This window comes from Notechis scutatus, chromosome 16 (genome assembly GCF_049901735.1).
Source record: "Notechis scutatus isolate UNSWTSFEM ecotype Mainland chromosome 16, rNotScu1.2, whole genome shotgun sequence".
NCBI classification, from domain to species: domain Eukaryota; kingdom Metazoa; phylum Chordata; class Lepidosauria; order Squamata; family Elapidae; genus Notechis; species Notechis scutatus.
In genome coordinates, this window is record NC_142024.1 from 8,065,898 (window position 1) to 8,091,283 (window position 25,386).

At 50.6% G+C, this 25,386-nt stretch overlaps 1 protein-coding gene across 1 annotated transcript in view; it reads right to left on the minus strand.

Annotated features, from left to right (window-relative positions):
• UBR4 (ubiquitin protein ligase E3 component n-recognin 4) overlaps positions 1-25,386 on the minus strand; it is a 134,285-nt gene that overhangs the window by 99,494 nt on the left and 9,405 nt on the right. Inside the window, 25 exon segments of the mRNA XM_087944825.1 lie at positions 831-1,029; positions 1,585-1,685; positions 3,617-3,718; positions 4,924-5,133; positions 5,263-5,420; positions 6,384-6,481; positions 8,079-8,203; positions 8,397-8,626; positions 9,716-9,838; positions 11,678-11,860; positions 11,983-12,111; positions 13,768-13,847; positions 14,147-14,279; positions 15,044-15,326; positions 15,901-16,070; positions 16,974-17,062; positions 18,694-18,853; positions 19,522-19,601; positions 19,604-19,708; positions 19,860-19,974; positions 20,461-20,598; positions 20,728-20,827; positions 22,158-22,348; positions 24,260-24,319; positions 24,490-24,614. Coding sequence (XP_087800951.1) covers positions 831-1,029; positions 1,585-1,685; positions 3,617-3,718; positions 4,924-5,133; positions 5,263-5,420; positions 6,384-6,481; positions 8,079-8,203; positions 8,397-8,626; positions 9,716-9,838; positions 11,678-11,860; positions 11,983-12,111; positions 13,768-13,847; positions 14,147-14,279; positions 15,044-15,326; positions 15,901-16,070; positions 16,974-17,062; positions 18,694-18,853; positions 19,522-19,601; positions 19,604-19,708; positions 19,860-19,974; positions 20,461-20,598; positions 20,728-20,827; positions 22,158-22,348; positions 24,260-24,319; positions 24,490-24,614 — 3,487 coding nt within the window.

Consider the following 25,386-nt stretch of genomic DNA (forward strand, 5'->3'; position numbering starts at 1 on the left):
GGCCAAGGGGGCACATTGTAACGGTGGCATCCCAACTAAGCAAAGGTGGGCTCTGCAGTCCCAACTGTTCTGGCCCAGCTCCCCAAACACCACAAACCCTCTGACGTGAACTCAAAGATTCCTTTAATTAGGAGCGTCGGCAGCCCCGGCAAACAGTTTCTCTCTCACTGTAGGCTAATGAGTCTGTCCGGCAGGGAGGTGCATAGTTGTCTAGCACAATCTATTCATCTCCGCCCCCTGCCTTTTATCCCCAGAGCGAGGGTGGGGCTTCGCTAGCAGCGGCGGCTCTTCTGTCCCAAGGACCGGCTCATAGATGTCCACTGCTCTCCTCTCCTCTGCCTTCTGTGTATCTATGCATCAGGCACTGGACCCAGCTGTTCCTCCTCTTCCTCATCAGCCTCCTCCAGACCTGGGGGCTGTTGACTCTCCATCTGAGGGCTGACGGACAGCCCAGTTTCTGCCTCTGTCTCTCTCTCTCTCTCTCTGCCAGCTCCATTCCCTCTTCCCCCTCGGAGCTCTCAGGTTGCCCTGATGCTGTCCCTGACTCCCACGTTTCCTCCTCCTCCGATTCGGCTGCTGGAGGGGCAAGCAGCCGACAGGCCACAACACCCTCCCCCTTGCAATATCAGGGGGTTTTCAATTCAATATACAGAATGCAAAGGATGTGTTTATTTTCAAAGTCATAATGTACACTGAAGATGGTATTTAATTTCGCTGTACGAGGTGCAATGACAATAAACGAAATGAAACGAAGCGAAGCCAAGCGAAGTGAAGCTAAACTAAACTAAAACTAAACTTGGAGCCCCCGGGGAGCCTGGGCCCATTCACACCTGTTCTCCCGCACGATGTAGGTGGTCAGGAGTTGGAGCAGCTGCCTGTTCTCCTGCACCATCTCCAGCTGGTCGGACTCCTTCGGGGGAGAGGTGGTCATACGGGTCAGCCAGGCCTGGAGGCGGGCAGGCTCCACGCACGCCAGCTGCGCCAAGGAGCCACACAAGCGCAGAAGGCTGGAGTTTGGGCTCTTCTCAGCTAAACGGGGGAGAGAGCGGGGGGAGAGTCAGACATGGTTAGAGAGCGGCTTCCAAGGCTGTCTCGTTCAGGAAAGACCAAATTCAGTTTATATATTTTTCTAAAAACCCACCCCCTGTATTTTTGGAGGGAGAAGATCATTTCCTACATGGGCCCAAAGCTTTGCCATGCAAAGGACAGTGCAAATCTGCCAGGGGCTGTTTATTTAGCGGCTGACACACCCTGTTCCCCTGCCAGGCAGAACCCTTTATGCCAGGAATGTCAAACACAAGGCCTGCGGGACGGATCTGGCCTGCAATGTGGTCAGATCCGACCCGCAGGGCTGTCCTAGAAAGTGTAAGGTGCCGGCCCACCTGGCTTCAGCCCAGTCTACTCAATGCAAAGAGGAAACACTGGGCCAGCAGTTTGGGGAGTGGCGTCAAGCTGGCCATGCCCACCCAGTTGGCCACACCCACCATGTTGGGCCCCCCCCCCAATGTCAACCACAGCCCTGACGCTGCCCTCAATACAATTTGAGTTTGACACCCCCCTGCCTTATGGGTACCTAGCACTCACTTAGCTGGAAGAGCTTGGTGAAGAATTTCAGAACCCGGTTGCAGAACTTGGCCGAGAGGTTCTCGTTGGCAGTCGCCATCATGATCTGGACTAGCTCCCCACTGGATGGGAGGAAACGCCCGGAGGCAAAGAAGACGTGAGAAGGGGTTCTGGCCTTGCGAGATCCGCCTTCTCCGGCTACCTGCCCTGTCACTCGTGAAGATGGGGGTTCAAAGACAAGATTTCCCCATCCCTTAAGAGACTTGGAATAACTTTATTGTCACTTTGAATGGACTCTGATCGGCATACATTAAAATGAAATTTCCTCGCCTACAGCTCTCAAAGGGTCACCACCTACAATATGCACTACATAAACATGACTAAATCAACAAATACATAAGTATTATGCATATATACCCGCATAGCCGCTTATATTCTATGTCATAGAGAAACAATACAGTCTAGTTCAGATGCGTAAAAATGAATCTTGCAACTTTGCTCAGGGAATAAAGCCATTACAGAATCGAGAAATCCTGCTGGAAATATTTTGGAACCTCTTCCCAGAGGGGAGGAGCAACAGGTCCTGAAGTGGGTAGGTGGGACCCAAGCTACTATAATTTCTTTTTTTTTTTTTAAATTAAAACCTTTATTGAAAATTGAAACATTAAAATACAAATAAATCTAAAAAAATAAGTTTGTATAATTCTCCATCATTTTTTGACAGTACTACAAATCTACATACGTTTTCATACATTTCTAATTAATCATATACATATACATATTTGTATCTTGTTCTGATCTATGCATTTCATATTCAGTTATCCCAAATTGAGTAATATTCTGAGTCTCCTTCATTGTTTAATTCTAGAGTGAGTTTATCCATTTCTGAAAAGTTTTTGGATCAATAAACAATTGGTCGGTATATAGTGGCCATTTTCCAAGACTGTGCGAATGCAATTCTCGCTGCTGTGGGTGATGTGTAAAATCAAATATTTAATCTTTTTAGAGTACTTTCCCTTAATAATCCCCAATAGAAACAATTCTGGTTTCAATTCTATTCAGCAATGTGCAATTTCAATTAACCGCTTTTGTATTTTGATCCAGTATTTTTTAATTTCTGGTCAAAGACACCATACATGGAAAAAGGTACCTTGCACCTATTTACATATCTAACAATTAGGGTTTAAATTTGGATACATTTTTGCAAGTCTTATTGGGGCTAAATGCCAACAATAAAACATCTTATATTGGTTTTCTTTATATTTATTTTATTTATTTATTTATTTGATCTGTCAATTGCTTACAAGGTAATATATGCAGCAGATTTTGTTAATGTATAGTTTTTGTTCCAAATTTTTCCCCAGTCTTTTAGCTCAATATTGTATCCTCAAGCTACTATAATTTCTAAACTGCCCCCAAAGCGGAGTAAATCCATTTAAAAGATGCACTTATGCCATAGGTGTCCAAACTTGGCCACTTTAAGACTTGTGGACTTCAACTCCCAGAATCCTATGCTGGCTGGGGGGGTTCTGGGAATTGAAGTCCACAGGTCTTAAAGTGGCCATGGTTGGGACACCCCTGCACTATATAAAGACGGTGATTAAAAAAAAACCAATGCTGGAAACATTTCAGAAGCGCTGATAAAGCAGGAAAAACAAGAACAGGCAGTTCTCGACTTAGAACAGTTCATTTAGTGAACATTCGAAGTTACAATGGTATTAAAAAAACGACTTATGACCGTTTTTCACAGTTATGACTTTTGCACCATCCCCTCGGTCACAGGATCAAAATTCAGATGCTTGGCCATTGGTTCAGGCTTATGACGTGTCTCAAGATCATGTGACCCTTCTAATCAGCAAAATTAAAGGGGGAAGCCAGATTCACTTTAACGACCGGGTGACTAACTTATCGACAGCAGTGATTCACGTTAACAATGGAGGTGAGAATGGTCATAAAACGGGGCAAAGCTCACTTATCAAAGGTCTCACCCTTAGCCGCATAAATTTGGGGGCTCAAATTGTGGTCGTAACCTCGAGGACTGCCTGCAACTCACCTTTCCGCAAAGAAATCCTCCATGGCTTTCCGGGCCTGGCTGCTCTCCAGCTGTTTCTCCAGATGTTGCAGACATTCCTCCAAGATGGCTTCGTCGAGGCCACTAAGAGACAAAGGACAGAGTATGTTCTTGGGGAACGTTTCTCCGGGAAGTTGAGAGTAAACCGAGAGCTGGAATAACCTTGATCTGAAGTCGCTTTCAGGTGGGAAGCTTTCTGGTTTTTCTCTGAGGAAATTTTGCTTCTCATCCAAGAAGCTTCATCCCTTCTTGGATGAGAAGCGAAACGTCTTCAAAGAGAAACCAGAAAAGTGCAGCGGCCTCTTGAAAAAAGCACCTTTGGGACAACTATGACCTGGAGGTACTGAGAGGTCAACTAAAAAGTACTTCTTTGGTCATTTTAGTTGCCACCAGAAAGGGAGTGGGGGAAAGCAGTGCATTCCTGGAATGCTTCAGATAATTGCTAGGCAGCCAAAGATGTTGGCACGCAAGATTATTACTGGAGAACACGATGGGTGACTCTTGCCTATGGGCGTGTCCCATTGGGGGAAAGACCAAGGTCAAGGGGGAAATTAATGACGTATCTTAAGTGTCGGCTGCACCCAGGTAACACCGACATGGTCACTACTAATAAATCAATTTTTTTACTCTGTGGCTAGAGACTTATGATTTGAATGGGGGTGGATTTGTCAGAGCCCTGACGTGAGAATCTCCACAGACATTCAGGTGGATGTTGTGGTCTGTCGGCCTCCGGCCCCTCCAGCAGCTGAATCAGAGGAGGAGGAGGAGGAGGCGGCGTGGGAGTCGGGGTCATCATCAGGGCAACCTGGGAGCTCCGAAAGGAAATGGAGCTGGGAGAGAGAGAGAGAGAGAGGGAGGGGGGGGGAGGCAGAGCCTGGGCTGTCCGTCAGCCCTCAGATGGAGAGTCCACAGCCCCCAGGTCTGGAGGAGGCTGATGAGGAAGAGGAGGAACAGCTGGGTCCAGCGCCTGACGTGCAGATACACAGAAGGCAGAGGAGAGGAGAGCAGTGGAAATCTATGGGCCGGTCCTTGGGATGGAAGAGCCACTGCTAACCAGAGTGGAGCCCTAGCTCTGGGGATGAAAAGGCAAAGGGGCAGAGACAAACAGGTGCGGCAGACAATTTATTCGTCTTCTGGCCGCCTGGACTTGTTAGCCTGCAAGATAAAACTTTTTTGCCGGGACCGCAGGCATTCCTAATAAAGGAATCTTTTGAATTCACGTCGGAGGGTTTGTCGTGTTTGGGGAGCTGGGTCAGAACAGTGGGGGGGAAAGCAAAGGGAGCGCTCACCTGTTTGGGTCGGAGTGGTTGGCCAGAATGTTGTAGCAGCCCATGATCAGCTTCTCGTAGACCCGCGAGAGGAACTCGTCCGATTCTGCTGGGCCCAGGATCCTCTCCAGGGAATTGCTGCTCACCTCGGCCACGCTCTCGGTGCTTGTCTCCAGCAGGAGAGGCAGCAGCGTGCGGATCACCTGGGGCGGGTTCAGGTCATCGGACCAGCTGGAGCCAGAGAGGAGAGGCAAACGTTTCCTGAGAGAAAGACTCTTGGCAACATCACCTTTTCCTCCACCCCCCCCACGTGAGCAAAGGTTCCAGGGGGAGTGGGGAAAGGAGCTGGCCAGGACTTACACCACAAGATCTCCAGTGAGCCTGACCAAGGAGAGGAGGGTGTGCTTCAACGAGGCTGCCAAGGGGAGGCTCTGGCTGCACAGGGTGCCCAAGTGGGCGGCCTGAACGGCGCTGATGTAGCTCTCGGACGGGATGGTGTCATTGGCAAAGGCATTGCGCTGTAAAGACAGACAGACAGAGGGGGGTCACGTTCTCATTTTTCTTTTTTTTTTAATTTTTTAAAATTTTTTTATACATCTCTTCAAGTGAGCAATGGGATTCCAGGTTACAACATACATATATATTCACGGTTACATTTCCAGCTTTCTTATCTAGTTTTGTATCAAATCATTATCTATCCCATTAACCTTTTAATAAATCTTCACTTCTTATTTTCCATTCATTAATCCAGTAAACAAAAAACATTTTCGTCTCAAAACGTATTTTCCACTCTTTATCCTCTATTATTTTCATTTCCAGCTCACCACCTATTTTATTTTTCATATTTTCTTCTTTTACTTTCTCGAAGCCAATGTATAGCAAACAAAAAACAAAAATAAAATAAAACGAACATCGATATAATCATTCTTAATTATTACCTTCCAACAACAATTCCCTATTTACTATTAACAACAATAATTCCCTCTTTACTAATAGGCATGTGTTTCTTTTTTTCCCCATTCAGGATCCATACAATCTACAATGAATCTTACATTTCTTCCAGATATATTCATATAACCATTTCATATTTCCTCTTTGTTTCCATTTAGCCAAATGTTGCCATGGAATTTAATTTAACTTTCATTCATCACCTTTTAAAACATAATATAATAGTCTCATTGCAAATACTTTACAATATAATCATTTATAATTTACGTTCTCGTTTTTTAATTTACGTTCTCGTTCCCAGCAGCCACCCAGAGAGCAGGAGAGAAAAGTACAAAAGAGACCAATTCCCAGACAGAAACACATTTGAGCTGCCGAATGACCGCAAGGCAGAAGAGAAGAAGCCAGCTAGATGGTCCACCATGGGAGGGCAAGACCAGCCCGGGAAGAGGAGGGAGAAAAAATAAGACTAGGCCCACCTACCACTTCCACTTCCACCCATCAACGAAAGAGGGCTTTTTAAAAGGCAGACTCACCCAAGACCCGATGTTGGGGAATTCGTTGGTGTGAATGCTGTTCCAGGATTCGCACAGCGACTGGACGGCTGACGGCAAATTCTGGATCAGAACCGGCCCTGCCGAGCGAGAAAACGAAAGACCCACCCGTCAGGAAAGCTGGAGCTTGACCGGCTGCCAACTCCAGCCCCAATGGACACAAACACACACCCCCCAAGACAAAAATGGGACACCGGCACCTGGGAGACAAGAGAGGTTGGGCGTGGCTCGCTCCTACCCACCAGGACGTTGGAAGAGGTTTAGTGCCACTCAACTGAGCACAATTGGGATCATCGATCCTGAGACCCTCCAAGGCAGAGTGGTCTCCAAACTTGGCAACTTTGAGACTTGTGGACTTCAACTCCCAGAATTCCTCAACCAGCCATGGGAGTTGAAATCCACAAGTCCCTGTTCTGACCCAAACCTTGTTCCAATGAAACAAACACCAAACAGAGATAAAAGCAAAAACTTTTCATGCTTCTCTGCGAATTCCGTTAATTCACCATGAAAAGGTTATTAAAACTAATTGTTTCTGATAAGAAGGAGCCTTGCCAAGGTGGTGCGAGGCTGCCAAGAACACTAAAGTTGCCAAGAAATATTTGAAACAAAAAGACTTCAAACACCAACCAAGATATTCCAAACGTCTACAAGGCTTGAGTGCAAAAACTTCTTTGCTTCCTGCAAAGAACTCCGGTTTCTCAGCTGGCTTTTACCTCTTGAGGGAGGGGCCATCACCTTGCAGCCTTACTCCCGAGTCGCCCGTGCTGCTGCAGCTGCCCTTTCCTTTGAGCAGCCCTGTGTGCATGCGCATTGAGCACAGGCTCCTCAGGGGCCTCTTCCTCACTGCTGCCAGCCTCCACAATCTCCACTCCCTGATGGTCCTGGTCCCACCCCTGCATCCCACGCAGGCCCCTCGTCTGAGTCCTCGCTTTCCGAGACCTCAGCCGTCCGCACCTGCTGCCGGCGAACCACAACAGTCTCAAAGTTGCCAAGTTTGGAGCTCCCAGCTCCAAGGGATCTCTTGTTTCCTTTCCCCTCAAGAGCTGGGCCCGTGACTGTCTTCCCGGAACCAAAGCTGGACTGCAAACCAAACCAATGGCAGGGCACCCAGGCTGCCAAACTCAGATCCAGCTGATCCGCTCAGCTGAAATGCTTTCCCTCAGCTAAAGCTAAGATATGCTGCCACTTCCCAGTTACTGGTAGGTCCCTGGTTTACGACCGCAACTGAGCCCCCAAAATTTCTGTTGCTAAGCGAGGCAATTGTTAAGTGAGCTTCATCCCATTTTATGACCTGTCTTGCCACTCTTGTTAAGGGAAATCACTGCAGTTGATTAAGTTACGGTGTTTCCCCCAAAATAAGACCCTGTCTTGTTTTCTTTGGGGCCCCAAAATAAGAACCAGGTCTTATTTTGGGGGGATATCTTACCCCACTTACCTTTAGGACCACTGCAAGGCGAGGAAAGTCGTAAAACGGGACAAAATTCACTTAACAATTTTTTTTTACTTAGCAGCATACATTTCGGGCTCAATTGTGGTGGTAAGTTGAGATCTATCTGTCGCTTATTCTGGCTTAATAATCCTTTTGCGTCATGAAGAAGCAGGAGCATATGCAAATGTAATGAATACTACTTTTTTTAAAATTAAAAACTGAACAACTTTAGCCAGAAAGTGACTTACCCAGAGTGTTGGATTTGCAGCGACTGGAGCCAATGGCCAGTACGGCCGCGTATCCTTGCAGCTTCTCTTCCGTGGGTTTGGTCTCGGCCGAGCTGTCCTCGCAAAGGCTCTGAAGCAGGTAAGATCTGCGGAGAGGGAGAGAGGGAGAGAGGGAGAGAGGGAGGGAGAGGGGAGAGGGGAGAGAGGGAGAGAGAGAGAGAGAGAGAGAGAGAGAGAGAGAGAGAGAGAGAGAGAGAGAAGCCGTTGGGACTCCACCACATCCTGCCAGGTAGAAGACTGCCACAGCCAGGGTGAAGGGGTGAAGAGAGTCCCAGCTACCTGGTGAAGGTGGCGTAGGTATCGATCAGCTGCAAGGCAGCTGGCAGCAGGTTCTTGGTGATCTCCGAGGACTTGTGGGGGTCAGTTTCGGCAGCCAGCTTGGAGAAGTGCTCGTCCAGGGAGACCTGGACTTTGGAGATGGCCGCGTCCAGGGTGTAGATGGACTGCAAGCTGGGGATCTCGTGCAGCTGGAGGATGGTGGTGCAGTCAATCCCGCAGAAAGAGGAGATCTTAGGAGGGAAGAGGACAGGATTGTTCCCCTTGGGGCTAAGGTGGGATTGGATCCCTTGCTCTGTTCCAACTCAGTTCTTAGAGCAGGGTTTTCCCAACCTTGGCACCTTGAAGAGGGGTCGACTTCAACTTCCAGAATTCCCCAGCCAGCACAGCCACAGCCCAGAATTAAATTGCTGGCAGTAACCAGAGTTTGCCTGCAATACCACATTTTAACCACAGGAGGAAGAGAGGAGGGAGGGGAGGAAAATAGCAATAGCCCTGAGACCTATATACCAGGGACAGGGCATCAGCTGGGCGCCGTGGCGCAAGACATGGCGCGCCACTAAAAAGCCCGGTGACCTCACGGCGCGCAAAAGATGCGGCTAGCTCCGGTGAGAGGAGAAGAAAAGCTCACGTCAGGCCTCTTTTGATGGCTCCGTGAGCTTTCTACCGGAAAAGCACTTACCAAAAGATGGCGCGCCCAGCCCGGTGAGACTGGTATCGTATGGGGACCCCTGCCACTTCACAGTTGCTTTTACACCCGTGTCCAAGCAGTTTAGAGAGTCAGCCTTTTGCCCCCAACAATGTGGGTCCTCATTTTACTGACCTCATAAGGATGGAAGGCTGAGTCAGCCTTGAGCCGGTCAGAATTGAACTGCTGGCAGTGGCCAGAGTTTGCCTGCAATAGCACATTCTAACCACTGGGAGGGAGGGAGGAAAATAGCGATAGCACTTAGATTTATAAACCACTTCACAGTTGCTTTTACAGCCCTCTCTAAGCGGTTTAGAGAGTCAGCCTCTTGCTCCCAACAATCTAGGTCCACATTTTACCGTCCTCAGAAGGACGTAAGGCTGAGTCAGGCTTGAGCTGGTCAGAATCAAACTCTTGGAAGGAGCTGTGAGTTAGTCCCACAGTCCTGCGTTCTAACCACTGCACCACCATGGCTCTATTTAGATGAAATCCTGCTTTTTCTACCTAAATTAGAAGGCATAATGTTGTATTACCGGCAATGGCCGAGGCCACCCCCTCAATAAAGAAACCAGGAGGCGGAAACGTTGTTATTCGAGTGTCTTATTATTCCACAACTCCCGGGGCCTGAACGCACCTGCCTGGCGAAATACTCCTCTGCGATCTCCACGTCGTACTTGACAGAGCTGCATTTGGCCGAAGTCACCTCGACCAGGGAAGAGGCGTGCTCGGATTTCATCCCTTGTTTGATGAGGTGGTCCTAAGGGGGAAGTCCCAAGAAAAAGTAGACTTTTTTTAAAAAAAAATTTAAATCAGCGTTCACCAACTGGTGGGCCAGGGACCACTGGTGGCCTACGAGAAAATTTTGGTGGTCCGCAGAGAAATGTCCCCCCCAAAGCAATTAATCCAGGCTGCGTGGGAACACAAGGCTTGCGTTGCTTGCATTGCGAACAACACGAGGTAGTGAGGGGAGGGGAGAAGGGCGGGGGACGGGACTTGCCCCACACACCTCACCTGGCCACCGGGCTGCTACTTTCTGCTTCTTTCTTCTTCTGCTTTTGGCTGCACGCAAGGAAAGCAGCCAAAGTCTTTCTTTCTCTCCCCCAAACTCTGCCAGAAATGAGTCTTTGGGACCCTACAAGGCCTCCTGCTCCAAGAGGCTGCACCTGCACGACAAGTCTCACACAGACTCATTTCTGGCGGAGTTTGGGGGAGAGAAATAAAGACTTCTGCTGCTTCTGCTGCTTTCCTTGCATGAAGCTAAAAGTCTCTCTCTGTCTCTGTCTCCCTGAGAACGGAGCTGGAGACAGTATCCTGCGATCCCAAATAAAGAATGATCGATTGGTAGGAAAACGGGGTGGGGAATTTTCTTGCAGACTTTTTTTTTGGGAGGGGGGGGGTGTTCCCAGGGTCTCTGGTCCGCGGGATTTAAAATGATGAGTTTGGTGGTCCCTGAGGTCCAAAAGGTTGGCGACCCCTGATTTAAATGAAAAGAGAAGATGGGCCGAAAGGAAGAAGAATGGTGGGGTGCCAGGAACCACGTTCTGGTAAAACTCACTCTGGGAGTCCCACCTGGAGAAAAATCATCTCAACCCAGCCTGTCACTTGATTTACCAATATAGCCTTTTTACACCTGGACATACAGATAGTCCTCGACTTATGACCACGATTGAGCCCAGAATTTACATGTTGCCAAGGGAGAAATTCGTTAAGTGAGTCCTGCCCCACTTTTACAACTTTGCTCGCAGCGTTCGTTAAGCGAATTGCCGCGGTTGCTAAATTAGAAGCACGGCTGTGAAGCGAATCTGCCTTCCACGTTGGCTTGGCTCGCCAAGACAGTCGCAAAAGGAGACTACGCTGTCGTAAACGTGAGTTGGTGGAGAAGCACCTCCAAAGCATGTCAATCTCGTGACCGTGGGGATGCTGCAATGGTCATAAGGATGGAAAATGGTGCTGGGTCCCTTTTCATTAAACGAACTGTTGTTAAGTCAAAAACTACTGGTATTGTTCTGGCCAAGGCTTGCTAAGACTGTAATTAAGCACACGCTTAGTCCAAATAACTCGTTTTATTTCAACACTGGGAATTATGTGCATTCCCAGCCGGTAATGAGTCCCAAACAATCCCTCAAGATAAGCACCCACCTTTCTCTCCTTTGAATTGCTGCCAACAACTAAAGTGACAAATGAACTATAAAAAACCAACCGAGCGAATAACTTCCTGCAAAGGTTCCTTCACATCTTCCTTTCCTTTATACCTTAGGGGAGGGCCGATCACCTCCCAGCCTTACTCCCGAGTCGCCCCTTTTGTCTCAGCTGTTCTTGCCTTCTAGCAGCTCTGTGCACATGCACGCTGGGAACAGGCTCCCTTTGCTCCTCTGCCTCGCTGCTGCCAGACTCTGGAGGCTCCAGAATCAGCGCACAACTCCCAGATGGTCCTGGCCCCACCTCTGCATCCGACGCAGGACCCTTGTCCGAATCCTCCCCAAACTCCCAGACTAGTCCCTGTTCTTCCCCACTGGCCGATTCCGCTGCCGTTTGCATAGGCTGCCGGTGAACCACAAGTATTTTCGCGACCCACCCCGCCCAGAGGAATACTTACCTTGATCCAGTTGACGTAGGAGGAGATGTGGAGGCGGGACGACCAGCGCAGGGTGTGGAGGATGTCACATTCCCGCATCTCCGGGCTGTTCACGGCCAGCTGGTTCATGTAGCTCTTGGACGGGGGAAGGAGGCCGAGGACCCGCCAGAGGATCAGGAAGTAGTACTGAAGCCCGCAGGCCTCCTGCCCGAGAGAGACAAAGCCAAGCCACCTGGGTCAGCCGGTCCTTCCGACACTGGGGCCCCGAGGCCAGAGATGCTGCCCCTGCCCCACAAGGAGGCCCCCAATGGAGTTGTTGTCCTCACCAAGGCGGTGACATTTTTGTTCTCCTTCCGGCGGAGGGTGTCAAACTGGGAGCCGGCAGCCAGCAGCGAGGCCAGGGCAGAGTAGAGCTCGTCGTATTTCATGGCCTTGGAGAACAAGACCTCGCACACCTGAAAGGAGAGCGCCACCTCCTGAACTGGCTCAGGCATTGTTCTTCCCCTTTGCTGACCCAGGTTCCGTTCAACTCTGAACAAACCAGACTGTCCCTCCCTCTCTCTCTCTCTCTCTCCTCACTGGGAGGAGAAAAGGAGAGGCAGCTTGCCAGAGAAACACAGAGCTCTAGCTTGGTGGGGAGGTAGGGGCCTCTGGAAGCAGAGATCATCATCATCATCATCATCATCTTTTAACCATCCCATAATTCCTTCAGGGTGGAGTCTGGGTAATTGAATGGAGCTAGCAGTGTTTTAATGGCCGGATGCCTTTCCTGTCACCAGCGTGGGGTTTTGTTCAGCAGATACATCCTCATTGTGCCCGGAGAGAGAAATATCTGCCTCTACCTAGAATCAAACCCACAGCCTTCTGATTGTGAGGCGAGAGCGCCGCCTCTAGGCCACCACACCACTCTCTCTGGAAGCAGAGATATCGTGGATTAAACCCTGGCTGTGTGGCAAGCGCTGAACAATCTCGGCTTACAAACCTAACGGAGCCCCAAATTCCCACTGTTAAGAAAAGTGGCTGTTGAGGGGTGGTTGCTGTTTTTTGGCCCCCAGTTGTTAAGAGAATCACCGCGGTTGTTAAGTGAATTGTGCGGTTATTAAACAAATCCAGCTTCCCCTATTGTCTTTGCTGGTTGGATGCTGGCTGGGAAAGGTTACAAATTTGTGATCAGGTGACCCTAGAAGGCTGGGACGATTATAAATACATGTCAGTTATCAAAGGCCCGAATTCTGGAGAAGGAGAAGGCAGAGGCGTGAGTTCGAGCGGCAGTCCAGGACAATTTCCCAGCCCAGCGCATGGTACCTGGTCCAAATTTGGCACCACCAGGGACTGCACGCACCTCCCTAATCTGATCTTCCCACAGGAAAACTCTAGAGCTGCGCCCTCCCCCCCCCCCAGCCTTTTGGGCGCCAGGGACCGGTTCCGTGGACAGTTGTTTTTCCACAGGCCGGAGGAGGGTGGGCGTGGTTTCACGTGCCGCCTGCATCCCACGGATGAGACTTCGCTTGTTTGCGCGGATCGGTTTCTGGCATGCCGTGGCCTGGTGCCGGTCCACAGACAGGGGTTTGGTGACCCCTGCTCCAGAGAGTCCGATCTGCTCTGCAATGGCCTTTCCCCTGAAGAAGACCCTCAGTGTGAACCAGCCAGTGGTAGTATTCAAATTTTTTTACTACTGGTTCTGTGGGCGTGGCTTGGTGGGCGTGGCTCGGTGGGCATGGCAGGGGAGGATATACTGCAAAATCCCCACTGCCTCCCTACCCCACTAACCTGCTTTCCAGCTCTGTTCTGCTGCGTAGGGCAACCAAAGGAGACCCAGCCGATCAGCTGGGAGTCGATGGGAGGCAGAGAATAGACGGGGTTGGCAGGGCCAGTCAGAGGTGGGATTGGCCGGTTCTCCGAACGACTCCAAATTTCCCGCTACCGGTTCTCCAGAACCGGTCAGGACCAGCTGAAGAGCCACCTCTGGAACTAGCCAACCTCCTTGCAGCCTTTCCAGGGGCCAACCCTACCTCAAACCTTTCCCGGAGAATGCATGGGGCGTGTGTGTGTGCGTGTGTGTGTGATCAGAAGAGAGGAAAGCGAGAGTTTTAAAGGAAGAGTCCTGTTACCGTGCTATCGAGGCGATTCAAGTCGTCTTCCGATGCTTCCGGGGAGAGGATGCAGTAGAAGCGCGGCTGGGGGGAGGTGTCTGAGAAAGAGGAAGCCGTGTTTGAGGTTTTAAATTTCCAAAAGGAATGTGTACACACACACACACACACACACACACACACCCCTGCCCAGACTGCTCCTTCCTGGATACCTTGGGCTAGGAACTTCACCCTCCCAAAGGGCTAGGTGGGAGCTAAATTCTACCCCCGAGTTCTCCAGGAGTCTCAAAAAAGGGAGAGCATCCTAAGGGATCCGGCTGCCTGCCTGCCCTTCAGGCTCTGGAGAGAGACCTCCAAGGTGTTTCAGGGGCCCAATCCTAAGGTTTTCCCCCTTCCGTACCAGAGGGAGAGTGCTTGGCCCAGTTTTCTTCCACTTCCTTGAAGCCGTGATAAAGTGGGGAACAGACCGTCCGGCTGCCCTCCTGGCTCGCGCTGGCCCAAACGATGGGAGGAGTTAAGAGGTTGTACTGGACCTAGAGAACACAAAGAGGCGACAGAAAGTGAAATATGGGGCACCGGGGTAATTCCTAAAGAATCTGCTTCTGCTATGAGGGTCAGAAGAAAAAAACAAAACTTGGCTTTTCTAAACTGACTGTGGTTTATCTGAACAGCTCCTGGTCCAAAAAGAGGCGGGGGGAGAAAGAGAGAGGAAGAGAAGAAGAGAAAGAGAGAGAGAAAGAGAAGGAGAAAGAGTAAGAAAGAGAATGAGAGAGAGAGGAATGAGAGAAAGGGAGAGGAAGAGAGAGAGAGAGGGAGAGAGGGAAGGAGGGAGAGGGGGGAGTGAGTGACAGAGAGAGAAAGAGAGAGGAAAAGAAAGAGAGAGAGAAAGAGAAAGGGAGGGAAAGAGAGAAAGAAAAAGAGAAAGAAAGGGAGGGAGGAAGGAAGAGGGAGAGAGAGGGAAAGAGAGGGAGAAAGAGAAAGAAAAAGAGAACAAGAGAGGGGAGAGGGGAGAGAGAGAAAAGCAAAGAAGTTTTTGTAACATTGGCTCACTTTGGGACCTGTTTTGGCACAGCCGAGGATAAAAGTAAACCAGGGACAAGCCAATAAACCACATTTTTCAGTCTGATCTTCGGGGCCTGCGGGGATTATTTCATTGCTCAAGACATCTCTAGGCACCTAAGAGAGCATTCAAAGGATGGACTGACCCCCCCCCCCCCCCCCAAAAAGAAAATCTCGATTGACAAGCCGACGCATTGAGTCAGGCGCCTCCCCCTCCTCTCCTGCCTTTGCAACCCACCTGCTCAAATAAATACATGGGGGCCTTTGAGTATTGGTGAAGCAGGTAGTCGAAGACCAAGAGAAGGCGGGCTAGCAGGAGAGGGACGCATCGGAGCTGAGAGTCCAGGTTGGCTGTAATGTCCAGGATGGTCTGGACACAGAGGGTCAGGATGGTCCGCCGGCCTTTTTCGGAGAAGCTGTGGAATATGAGCAGCAGGAGCTGGAGGTGCTCCACGTTGAGGTCCTCTGCGTCGCCGGGGAGAATCCCCTGCAGGGCGTTTTGCTTCAAAGTGCCCACAAACCTGGCAGGGAGGGAGGGAGGGAGGGAGGGAGGGAAGGAGGAAGGAAGGAAGGAAGGAAGGAAGGAAGGGAGAGAGGGAGAAAGGAAGAAATGAGAAAAAGGAGAGGGAGGGAGGAATGAGAAGAAGCAGTAGGGAGGGAGGAGACAGAGAAATTCAGGAAGGGAGGAGGGAGGGAGGGAGAAAGGAAAGAAGGAGCAAAGGGGAGAGGGAGGAAGGAATGAAAAAAGGGAGAGGGAGGAAGGGATGAGAAGAAGGAAGGAAAAGGGGAGAGAGAAAGGAAGGAATGAGAAGAAGGGAGGAGGGAAGGAAGAAGGGAGGAATGAGGGGGAGGGAGGGAGGAAAAGAAGGAAGGAAGGAAGGAGGAGGAAGGAAGGAAGGAAGGAAGGAAGGAAGGAAGGAAAGAAACATTCAGTAAAAGGCAGCCCTTACACCTTCGTGTTATCTGGGCAATGGGGATACCATTTTACATAAAACGGTGCAACAATTACACATCGCCACTGGACTGAAAACCTTCTGAATTTGGTGCAACCTGCCAAAGCCGCAACTCCAGCGCCTCCCCGGGACTTTCTCCTACCTCTCCCACACATTCAGACACTCTGGGACATCCGGGTCCATCTGGGTGCTGGCTTTATGCTGCCAGATGAGGAGGAAACGGGAGAGCACCGACAAGCTCTGGGGGTGGATGTAGAGAGGCCACGGCCCTTCGGAAAAAGGAGACACCCCCAGCTGCTGCAGGAGAATGTTCTGGCAAAAGACAACCACCGCGTGTGTTGAAGGGGAGCAGCTCTGTCAGTTGCAAGCGATACACTTCTTTTTTTTTTTTTAAAAAAAAGGGCAGCCTCCTATAACTATTTGAACCTTATTTAGCTACAATCATCATCATCATCACTCTTGCAGGGTGGAGTCTGAGCAACTGAATGGAGCTAGCAGTGTTTTTTAATGGCCGGATGCCCTTCCTGTCACCAATGCGGAGTTTTGTTCCGCAGATATAGAATATATATGTGCCCGGAGAAATATCTGCCTCTCTACCTAGGATCGAACTCACAGCCTCCTGATTGTGAGGCGAGAGCTCCACCTCTAGGCCACCACACCACACCCTTGTGTAACTACCATAAGGGAGGATACTGAAATGGGTCGAAATGAGGGTTTCTTGGTGCCCTCTGAGCTTGGTTTGTTTCCTTGCAGACGTTTCATGACTCAACTAGGTAACGTCATCAGTGTTAAGAAAGGATGCAATTTGCTGTTTATATATTATCTTTTCTAGCACTGATGCCTGGTTTGGGTCATGAAATGTCTGCCAGAAAACCACCAAGTTCAGAGGGCACCAAGGACCCCACAGTCCTCCTCCCCACCCTCCTCTGTGCAAACCCCACTTCCTTCTAACACTGATGACGTTACCGAGTTTGGGTCACGAAACGTCAGCCAGAAAACTACCGAGAGCACCAGGGGCTTAACTACACAGACTTAATACCGGATTGCTGGCCCAGTTTAAATGCAGGGAGATGCCCAAACACACCTGGCCTTTGAACACAGACAAGGAGAAGCTTGTTCTCGACATGAGAACGCGACGGGAGATTTCCTCATTATTGCTCCTAACAATTTGCAGTTGAACCAGCAGCTCCTCCCTGGCCAGAAAGCCAGACTCACCTGCAAGGTTGGAGACTGGAGGTCAGAGGTCACCAAGGAGTGGTTGAAATGGTACAGCGCAGCCGCAAACTCTTCCTCTTCGGAGGTCCCTGCAGGAGCACAGGGTCACCAGGTGAGGCCAGAGCCTCCTGACCCCACCTCGTCCCAAGAACTCCAGGGCAGGGCAGGATCTTTCCGCGTGTCCCTTCTAAGGTGAGGAGGAGGCCCAGTGAGGGAGGCTACCTCCCCCACCACCACTGGCCTCCAGTTCCACCTCCAGGAGTTTAGTTTTCCATCCAGTTCAACAACCGCCAAACTCCGGGAGGCGGAAACTTGCCTTAGATGCCTCAGCCATTGAGCTGTCCTCTAACCTGACAAAACCCTGGCTCTTACAGGTATTGTCTCCAACGTTAGCAACTTTTAAGACTTGTGGACTTCAACTCCCAGAATTGAAGTCCACAAGTCTTAAAGTCACCAAGGCTGGAGACCCCCTGGACTAGATGACCTGTCGGATTTCGCCTTCCAAAAACTAAATACCCCCGAAAATATGACCTACTCTGAAAGTAAGTCCTAGCTTGATTTTTTACCTTTATGCCCAATATAAGCCCTACCCACGGAATAAGCCCTAATTAAGACACACACCCCACCCGCCCCAGGATGCACGGGTTAAAATTAAGCTAGGGTGGGGATGGAGGCAGGGGGTGTGGAGCTGCCCTACTACAGTTGCAGCCAGGCCTCGCAGACCTTGGCCCGTTTCTTCTGCAGCCGGCAAGGCTTTCCTGAAGGCCTCTGTAACCGATAACACAGTTCCGGATCGAGGCTTGCTGGCCTTGCCGGCTGCAGAAGTTGTTCCTGAAGGCGGAGGTGGAAAGGAGGGCAGCGCGTGCAAGTGAGATGAGTCGGTGGGTGACATCCTCCCTGAAAATAAGACCCGGTGCCTTTTTTCGATAGCCCCCCTCCCAAATTATAAGACAGGGTCTTATATTTCTCTTTCAGGGTCTCTTTCAGGGAAACACACGGCAGGAATCGATTATCTAGGCTGGAGAGTGGATTTTCCCGGGTTACTCAGTCCCCACATCTCTGAGGGCTCAATCTGCAGGTTGGGGGCGAGGGAGACCCCTATGGTGGTTCGCCGGCAGCCTGTGCAGATGGCAGCGGAATCGGACAGTGGGGAAGAACGGGGACCAGCCTGGGAGTCTGGGGAGGATTCGGACAAGGTCCTGTGCCTGATGCAGAGATGGGGCCAGGACCATCTGGGAGTTGCGCGCTGCTTCCGGAGCCTCCAGAGTCTGGTAGCAGCGAGGCAGAGGAACAAGGGGAGCCTGTTCCCAGGGTGCGTGTGTGCAGAGCTGCCAGATGGCAAGAGCAGCCAAGACAACAGGGGCGACTCGGGAGTAAGGCTTGGAGGTGATTGCCCCTCCCCTAAGGTATAAGGGAAGTGCAAAGGTAGAGAAACCTTTGCAGGAAGCAAAGTCGTTCACTCTGTTCGGATTCAACCTTGAAGCTCTGTGTGGACTTTGTACTTCGGTTGTTTTTTTACAGTTCATTTGGCACTCTAGTTGTTGGCAGCAATTCAAAGGCGAGAAAGGTGGGTGCTTATCTCGAGGGACTGTTTGGGACTCATTACGGGCTGGGAATGCACACAATTCCCAGTGTTGAAATAAAACAAGACTTGTTTGGAATAAGCATAATTATGGTCTCAGGAAGCCTTGGTCAGAACAACCCCTCCCGCCTTCCTGACCTTTAAGCCCATCCTTGTCCACTTCTTTGATGATGCTGGCCAGGGTGGCCATATGCTGCTCCGTCAGAGAGACGCTCAGGTAGTTGCGAATGAAATTGTTCTTCGAGTCCAGCATGGAGGAAGTGAGGAAGTTGAGGATGTTGGAGGCCAGATTTAAGAACTGAAAGAAACGAGAAAGCCAAAGGCCTCGATGAAAGAAAGGAAGGAAGGAAGGAAGAAGGAAGGAAGGAAAGAAGGAAGGAAGGAAGGAAGGAAGGAAGGAAGGAAGGAAGGAAGGAAGAAAGAAAGAAAGAAAGAAAGAAAGAAAGAAAGAAAGAAAGAAAGAAAGAAAGAAAGAAAGAAAGAAAGAAAGAAAGAAAGAAAGAAAGAAAAGAAAGGAATGGAAGGAAGGAAGGAAGGAAGAAAGAAAGAGAAAGAAAGAAAAGAAAGAAGGAAGGAAAGAAAGAAAGAAAGAAAGAAATGAAAGAAGGAAGGAAGGAAGGAAGGAAGGAAAGAAAGGAAGGAAGGAAGAAAGAAAGAAAGAAAGAAAGAAAGAAAGAAAGAAAGAAGGAAGGAAGGAAGGAAGGAAAGGAAGGAAGGAAGGAAGGAGAGAGAAAGAAAAGAGAAGAAAGAAAGGAAGGAAGGAAATAAGGAAAGAAAAGAAAGAAAGAAAGAAAGAAGGAAGAAAGAAAGAAGAAGAGAGGAAGGAAGGAAGGAAGGAAGGAAGAAAGAAAGAAAGAAAGAAAGAAAGAAAGAAAGAAAGAAAGAAAGAAAGAAAGAAAGAAAGAAAGAAAGAAAGAAAAAGAAAAGCGGGAAGGCAGACAGAATTTGAGTCAGGGTAGAGCTCACCAGTTCCGGGTCTTTCCGACTGGCCAGGAGGTTCCCGTTTTCTCCTGCCGACTGCTTGTTGGGGCTCTTCACCCGGGGGAGCTCTCCAGAGGGGGTGGGGGAGGAGGGGGAGGAGGGGCCACCTTCTCCTTGCTGGGGGAGATGGTCTCTTCAAACCACTGGCCAAGGATGGGCTCGCTGTCGTCGTCTGAGAAAGGGGCAAGTCAGAGGGTTGAAGGGCCAGGAACGGGGCTCGGGGCCTTTCCCCCCCCCACCCCCCCCCCACCCCGAGCACCTCCCTCTCTCCAGTGCAGACCCCCGTCCCTTCCCCGCCGAAGCCTCCTCTGCCCCCACCCAACCTTGGCTGCTGTCTTCCGTGCTGCTGAAGTCGTCTTCGTAGTAGGTGTTGGAGTCCGTGGAGGCGCTGACGTTGCTGCTCAGGGACCCCTTGCGCTGTCTCTGCAGGACGCAAGCCTGGAAGCGGGGTTGGGCGGGGGGGGAGGGGAGGAGGGTTTACAAAAGCCCAGCCAGTGAGCATCTTCCCCCAAACCTTCCTGCCCCCAAACCTCCCTGGAGCAAATCTTCCCCCAGACCTCCCTGGAGCAAATCACACCTGAGGGCGAACAAGGCTTAACGTTCCCCCGTCCTCCCCTCCGATTAGAAAAGCAGAGCCTAGAAACAACCTCCTTCCTTGCTAATCTAGGGCAGCCACTCTGCTTCTCCCCTGGGTGGGGTTCGTCCCAGGCCCAAATGATAAGGCCCATTCCTGCAGCCCAGGGCAGATTCACACCCACCGAGGAGAACAAGCCAGGAAAACCCACTTGATGTCTTCCCCCTTCAAGCCCCACACCGTGGCGCATCTCTTTTCTCTCGATGGGAGATTCAAGAACCAAGGGGAGGGTCGTTTTCCCCCACCCCCCCCCCCCCCCCAAGGGACATCTGGAAGGGGCCCCCGCCCACCTTCCGATAAGCCGTGGAGAGCAAGGTCAGCAGCAGGTTGGCGAGGGGCACCGACTCGATCAAGCGCTGAATCCTCTGGATGGACGTGCTCTGGGCCATGATGTTCAAGGCGGCCGGAGGGCCGTCGGTGTCCCAGCCCTGAAGGATGAGAACCACACACACCCCGCCCCGACCCGGGGAGGGTAGGAGAGGAAGTCAAAAATTTGACACCTGGAAACCCTTCCCCCGAGCCTGAGGACCACGCCCACCCCTTCGCCAAGTTCTCACCTTGTGGAGGGCTTCCACGTGGAGGTCTTGGAAGAGCAAAGTGAGGAGCTTAATGGCGTGATTGGCCAGGACGACGGAGAGGATGCCAAACCCCTGGTGCCTGCAGAAGGGGGAACCCAGGTGAGGAAAGGTGAGAGAGAGAGAGCAGGCATCAACTCAGGAAGGACATGGAAGGAAAGTGCCCCCTCCGAGCCGGCTTTTAACATCCAGCGCCAAGGAAAGAACTTATAATTGACTTCAGGAGGAAGAGAGACATGCGTTTATCATTGTACGTAAATATTGAACGTTGAATTATTGCTATTGTACGTATATACGCAGTACACACACAACGAAATTCATGTAACGCCCAGAGACCAGACTCAACATGCCCTCACACATACCAATCCCCAAACACCCCCCTCTGCCAAAATTCCCCGCCTCCTAAAAACACACAAGCATCCACACAACAGACCAATACTGTCCAACGGCTCACTGATGGTGGTCCTTAAGTTCATTGTTAAGTGCCGTTATAGCTCTGGCATAAAAACTATCTCTAGGTACTTAAGAGTCTCCGAGAATGTTGTGCGACTTCCTCAAACAGCGAGATGCGAAGATGTCGTCCAGGGCTGGAGCTCAATAATATTCTGGCCAGGAGGTGGAGAGGGTTGGTAGTTTTAAATTTCTGGGCACTTCTATCTCGGAGGCCCTCTTATGGACTATGAATGCTAACATGCTTGTGAAGAAGGCACAGAAGAAGAGGCTGTACTTTCTGAGAATGCTCAGGAAGATATAAATCTATCTCAGCTTCTACTTCTGTCCTACTACCACAGCACCATTGAGAGTGTCCTGACATACGGCATCCTTGCATGGTAGGGGAGCAGCTCTGTAGCGGACAAAAAAGCTCTACAGAGGATCATTAAAAACTGCTCAGAATATCATCGGGCTCCAGCTACCAGCCCGGGATGACATCTTCGCATCTCGCTGTTTGAGGAAGTCGCACAACATTCTCAGAGACTCTTCCCATCCTGCTCACAATCTCTGCGAACTGTTGCCTTCTGGCAGAAGGTACAGAACGATTAAAACTCGGACCACACGTTTTTCTGAACAGTTTTTATCCCAGAGCTATAACTGTACTTAACAATGAACTTAAGGACCCACCGTCAGTGAGTTGTTGGACAGCATTAACTGGTCTATTGTTTGGATGCTTGTGTGTTTTTAGGAGGTGGGGAATTTTGGCGGGTGAGGGGGGTGTTTGGGGATTGGTGTGTGTGTGTGTGCATGTTGGGTCTGGTCTCTGGGTGTTGTGTGAATTACATTGTATGTATACTGTGTATATACAGTACATACAATGACAATAAAGAATTAAATTCAAAGGCAGAAGAGACAGCAAAGGAAAGCCCCGTTCCTCACCCATCCCTACCAGGACTTGTCCTGCTCGGGGCCACACCTACCCTTTGCCAGGTCCGAGTTTGGGAGACCCGACACCCTCTTTGGACCGCACAATGATATCCCGGACCCGAAGGGCTGCCAGGGGGTCCTTCTCTTTCCCTTTGTCGGCCAGGGTGGTCGGGCTGAGGTTCAAGATGAGGAACAAGCTGTTCAGCAGACACCAGGCTCCGAGCAGCTGGAAGTTCTGATAGTGCTGCAGTCCCGGAAAAAAAGAAAAGAAACAAAAAAGATACACAGGCACTGTGATAAAAAACCAACCATTCCAGGTACTCAGACAACTGGAGACACGTGAACAATAAATAGGAGCTTTATTATGGAGCTTCTGCAAAAGGGAATTCTGCGCTCATGGCCACAGAAGACATTTCCCCCAGGAGGGTTGGGGTTTATATACCGTTTCAAATATATAGTCTCTGCCCCTTTCCGGGTTCGCAATCTATCCAGCTACGTATCTCCCTATGCAACACCCCTATTATTGTAGCATACCATCTGTTTCCCTAACCTGTTTCCATTTCCAGTAATCTCCATCATTAACGTGACACTGGACAGCATGACCCACCAAATATATAACCTTTATACAAAACAACACAGAATTCTTACATAATATTCCAGTAAATTATCTGAGGTTCGCAGAGAGGTTAAAAATGGCGTTACCGTTGTTCTATATTTTCACAGGTATAATTGTACATATCACACACACACACAACACCGCATTCTGATTGCCGCTCCAAAGGGCGACTGTCATGCCACTGTTGGGAGTCTGAATCTATGGGGGAAGATGAGCTGGAACAAGAGCTGACAGAGATCGAGAGGGCGGCTCTGTGGACCTTGAGAGGAAACTGGGGAAGGGCAGGCTCAGTCCAGGCAAGGATTTTCTGAATTAGACAGGGAGGAGCAGGAGTGACAGAGTTCAGGCGAAGAGCAAGCACCACCCCCTCCTGATCCGGGAGCACGGAGAGAAGAAAGAAGGCGAGACCAACACAGATTGAGCCGGCTATGAGGGAGGAGAGTGCCCCACCGCCTCCTCCACAAGGCAGACCTGGGGATGGAGATGTAAGGAGCTGCTGGTGGGAGGGGCATTTGTCGGGAACAAGTTTTGAATCAGTGGAGTCTCGGGTGCAATTACCGACGCCCGGAGATTGCAGTGCTCTGTCTTGTGGGGCTTGCCTGCTTCGCTGAACTTCTTGCTCTGCTTACTGTTTGGCTAACCTGGCTTCCTGGACTGCTGGCCTGGTGTGGCTAACCTGGCTTACTAGACTGCTGGCCCTGGTGTGGCTAACCTGGCTTACTAGACTGCTGGCCCTGGTGTGGCTAACCTGGCTTACTGGATTGCTGGCCCTGGTGTGGCTAACCTGGCTTACTGGACTGCTGGCCCTGGCGTGGCTAACCTGGCTTACTGGACTGCTGGCCCTGGTGTGGCTAACTGGCTAACCTGGCTTACTGGATTGCTGGCCCTGGTGTGGCTAACCTGGCTTACTGGATTGCTGGCCCTGGTGTAGCTAACCTGGCTTACTGGACTGCTGGCCCTGGCGTGGCTAACCTGGCTTACTGGACTGCTGGCCCTGGTGTGGCTAACCTGGCTTACTGGATTGCTGGCCCTGGTGTGGCTAACCTGGCTTACTGGATTGCTGGCTCTGGTGTGGCTAACCTGGCTTACTAGACTGCTGGCCCTGGTGTGGCTAACCTGGCTTACTGGATTGCTGGCCTGGTGTGGCTAACCTGGCTTACTGGATTGCTGGCCCTGGTGTGGCTAACCTGGCTTACTGGACTGCTGGCCCTGGTGTGGCTAACCTGGCTTACTGGACTGCTGACCCTGGTGTGGCTAACCTGGCTTACTGGACTGCTGACCCTGGTGTGGCTAACCTGGCTTACTGGACTGCTGGCCCTGGTGTAGGTAACCTGGCTTACTGGATTGCTTGCAGCCAAGGCTTCTGAAGGTGCGTGTGCTCCAGGACTTGCAGTGAACGTGGGGACATTTGGAGGCACAGTTGGAGCAATAAAGGAGAGTTAGGCCTATTCTGTGTGTTGTGTTGCTTTCATGCCACGCCCTGGGACATCTCATTGACACAAGATAATTTATTTATTTTTTGCTCCTTTTCACTCTTACCTCCCCACCTGCACGGCGGGAACTGCTGATGGCTTGGCCGATCATGTCGTAGATTTCCAACTGTGGAGAGAGATGGGTTTGTTTGGTTTTTTTTTTTTTTAAAAAGGTGTCGCAAAGAGACCAAAAACCAGCCGATGCCTCCCCAACGCCCTCGAGAATTTTGCGGCTGCAAACTCCCCGTTTTCCTTGCAGGCCCTTCCCCCTCCCGTCCCGCTGCGTGGCCGACTCACGCATTTCTGGACAATGATGGCGGCATCGTTTTCGTAGTCCTCTTCTTTGGAGCTCGTGGAGCCCGTGCGGACTTGCTGGGTGGTGCCCACATGTAGGATGGCCATGCAGGTGGCCACGCTCACCCCTGGGGGAAGAGGAAGGATCCTGGGGTCAGCCAGAGCAACGGGGGACCAACTCAAGGCCCCGAGTCTCAACCTGTGATGGGGGAACGAGGAGCAAGAGGCCTCCCCCCCACTCATTCCAGTTTTTCAAGGTGGGTCAAATGAGGACCCAGATTGTTGGGGGCAAGAGGCTGACTCTGTAAACCGCTTAGAGAGGGCTGTAAAGGCACTGGGAAGCGGTATATAAGTCCAAGGGCTATTGCTATTTTCCTTCCTTCCCAATGGTTAGAATGCGGTATTGCAGGCTAACTCTGCCCACCGCCAGGAGTTCGATCCTGAGTGGCTCAAAGTTGATTCAGCCTTCCATCCTTCCGAGGTGGATAAAACAAGGACCCAGATTGTTGGGGGGCGATGGGCTGAGTATAAACCACTTAGAGGGGGCTGTGAAGCACCGTAAAGTGTTATATAAGTCTAAGAGCTATTCCTTCCTTCCTTCCTTCCCTCTCTATCTCCCCCTTCGTTCCATGTGGTTAGAATGCAGGATTGCAGGCTCACTCTGCCAACTGCCAGCAGTTCAAGCCTGACTCAGCCTTTCCTTCTTTCGAGGTGGGTAAAACGAGGACCCACATTGTTTGAGGGTGACAGGCTGACTCTTAGAGAGGGCCGTGAAGCGGTATATAAGTCTGAGTGCTATTACTATTAAAAGCAAAGCGACTTTGGGATCTTTTTCTGTAAGCCCAGGTTCACGGAGATTAAAATCTCTTTCCCAAAGATCTCAGGATGGGAAACGGAGCA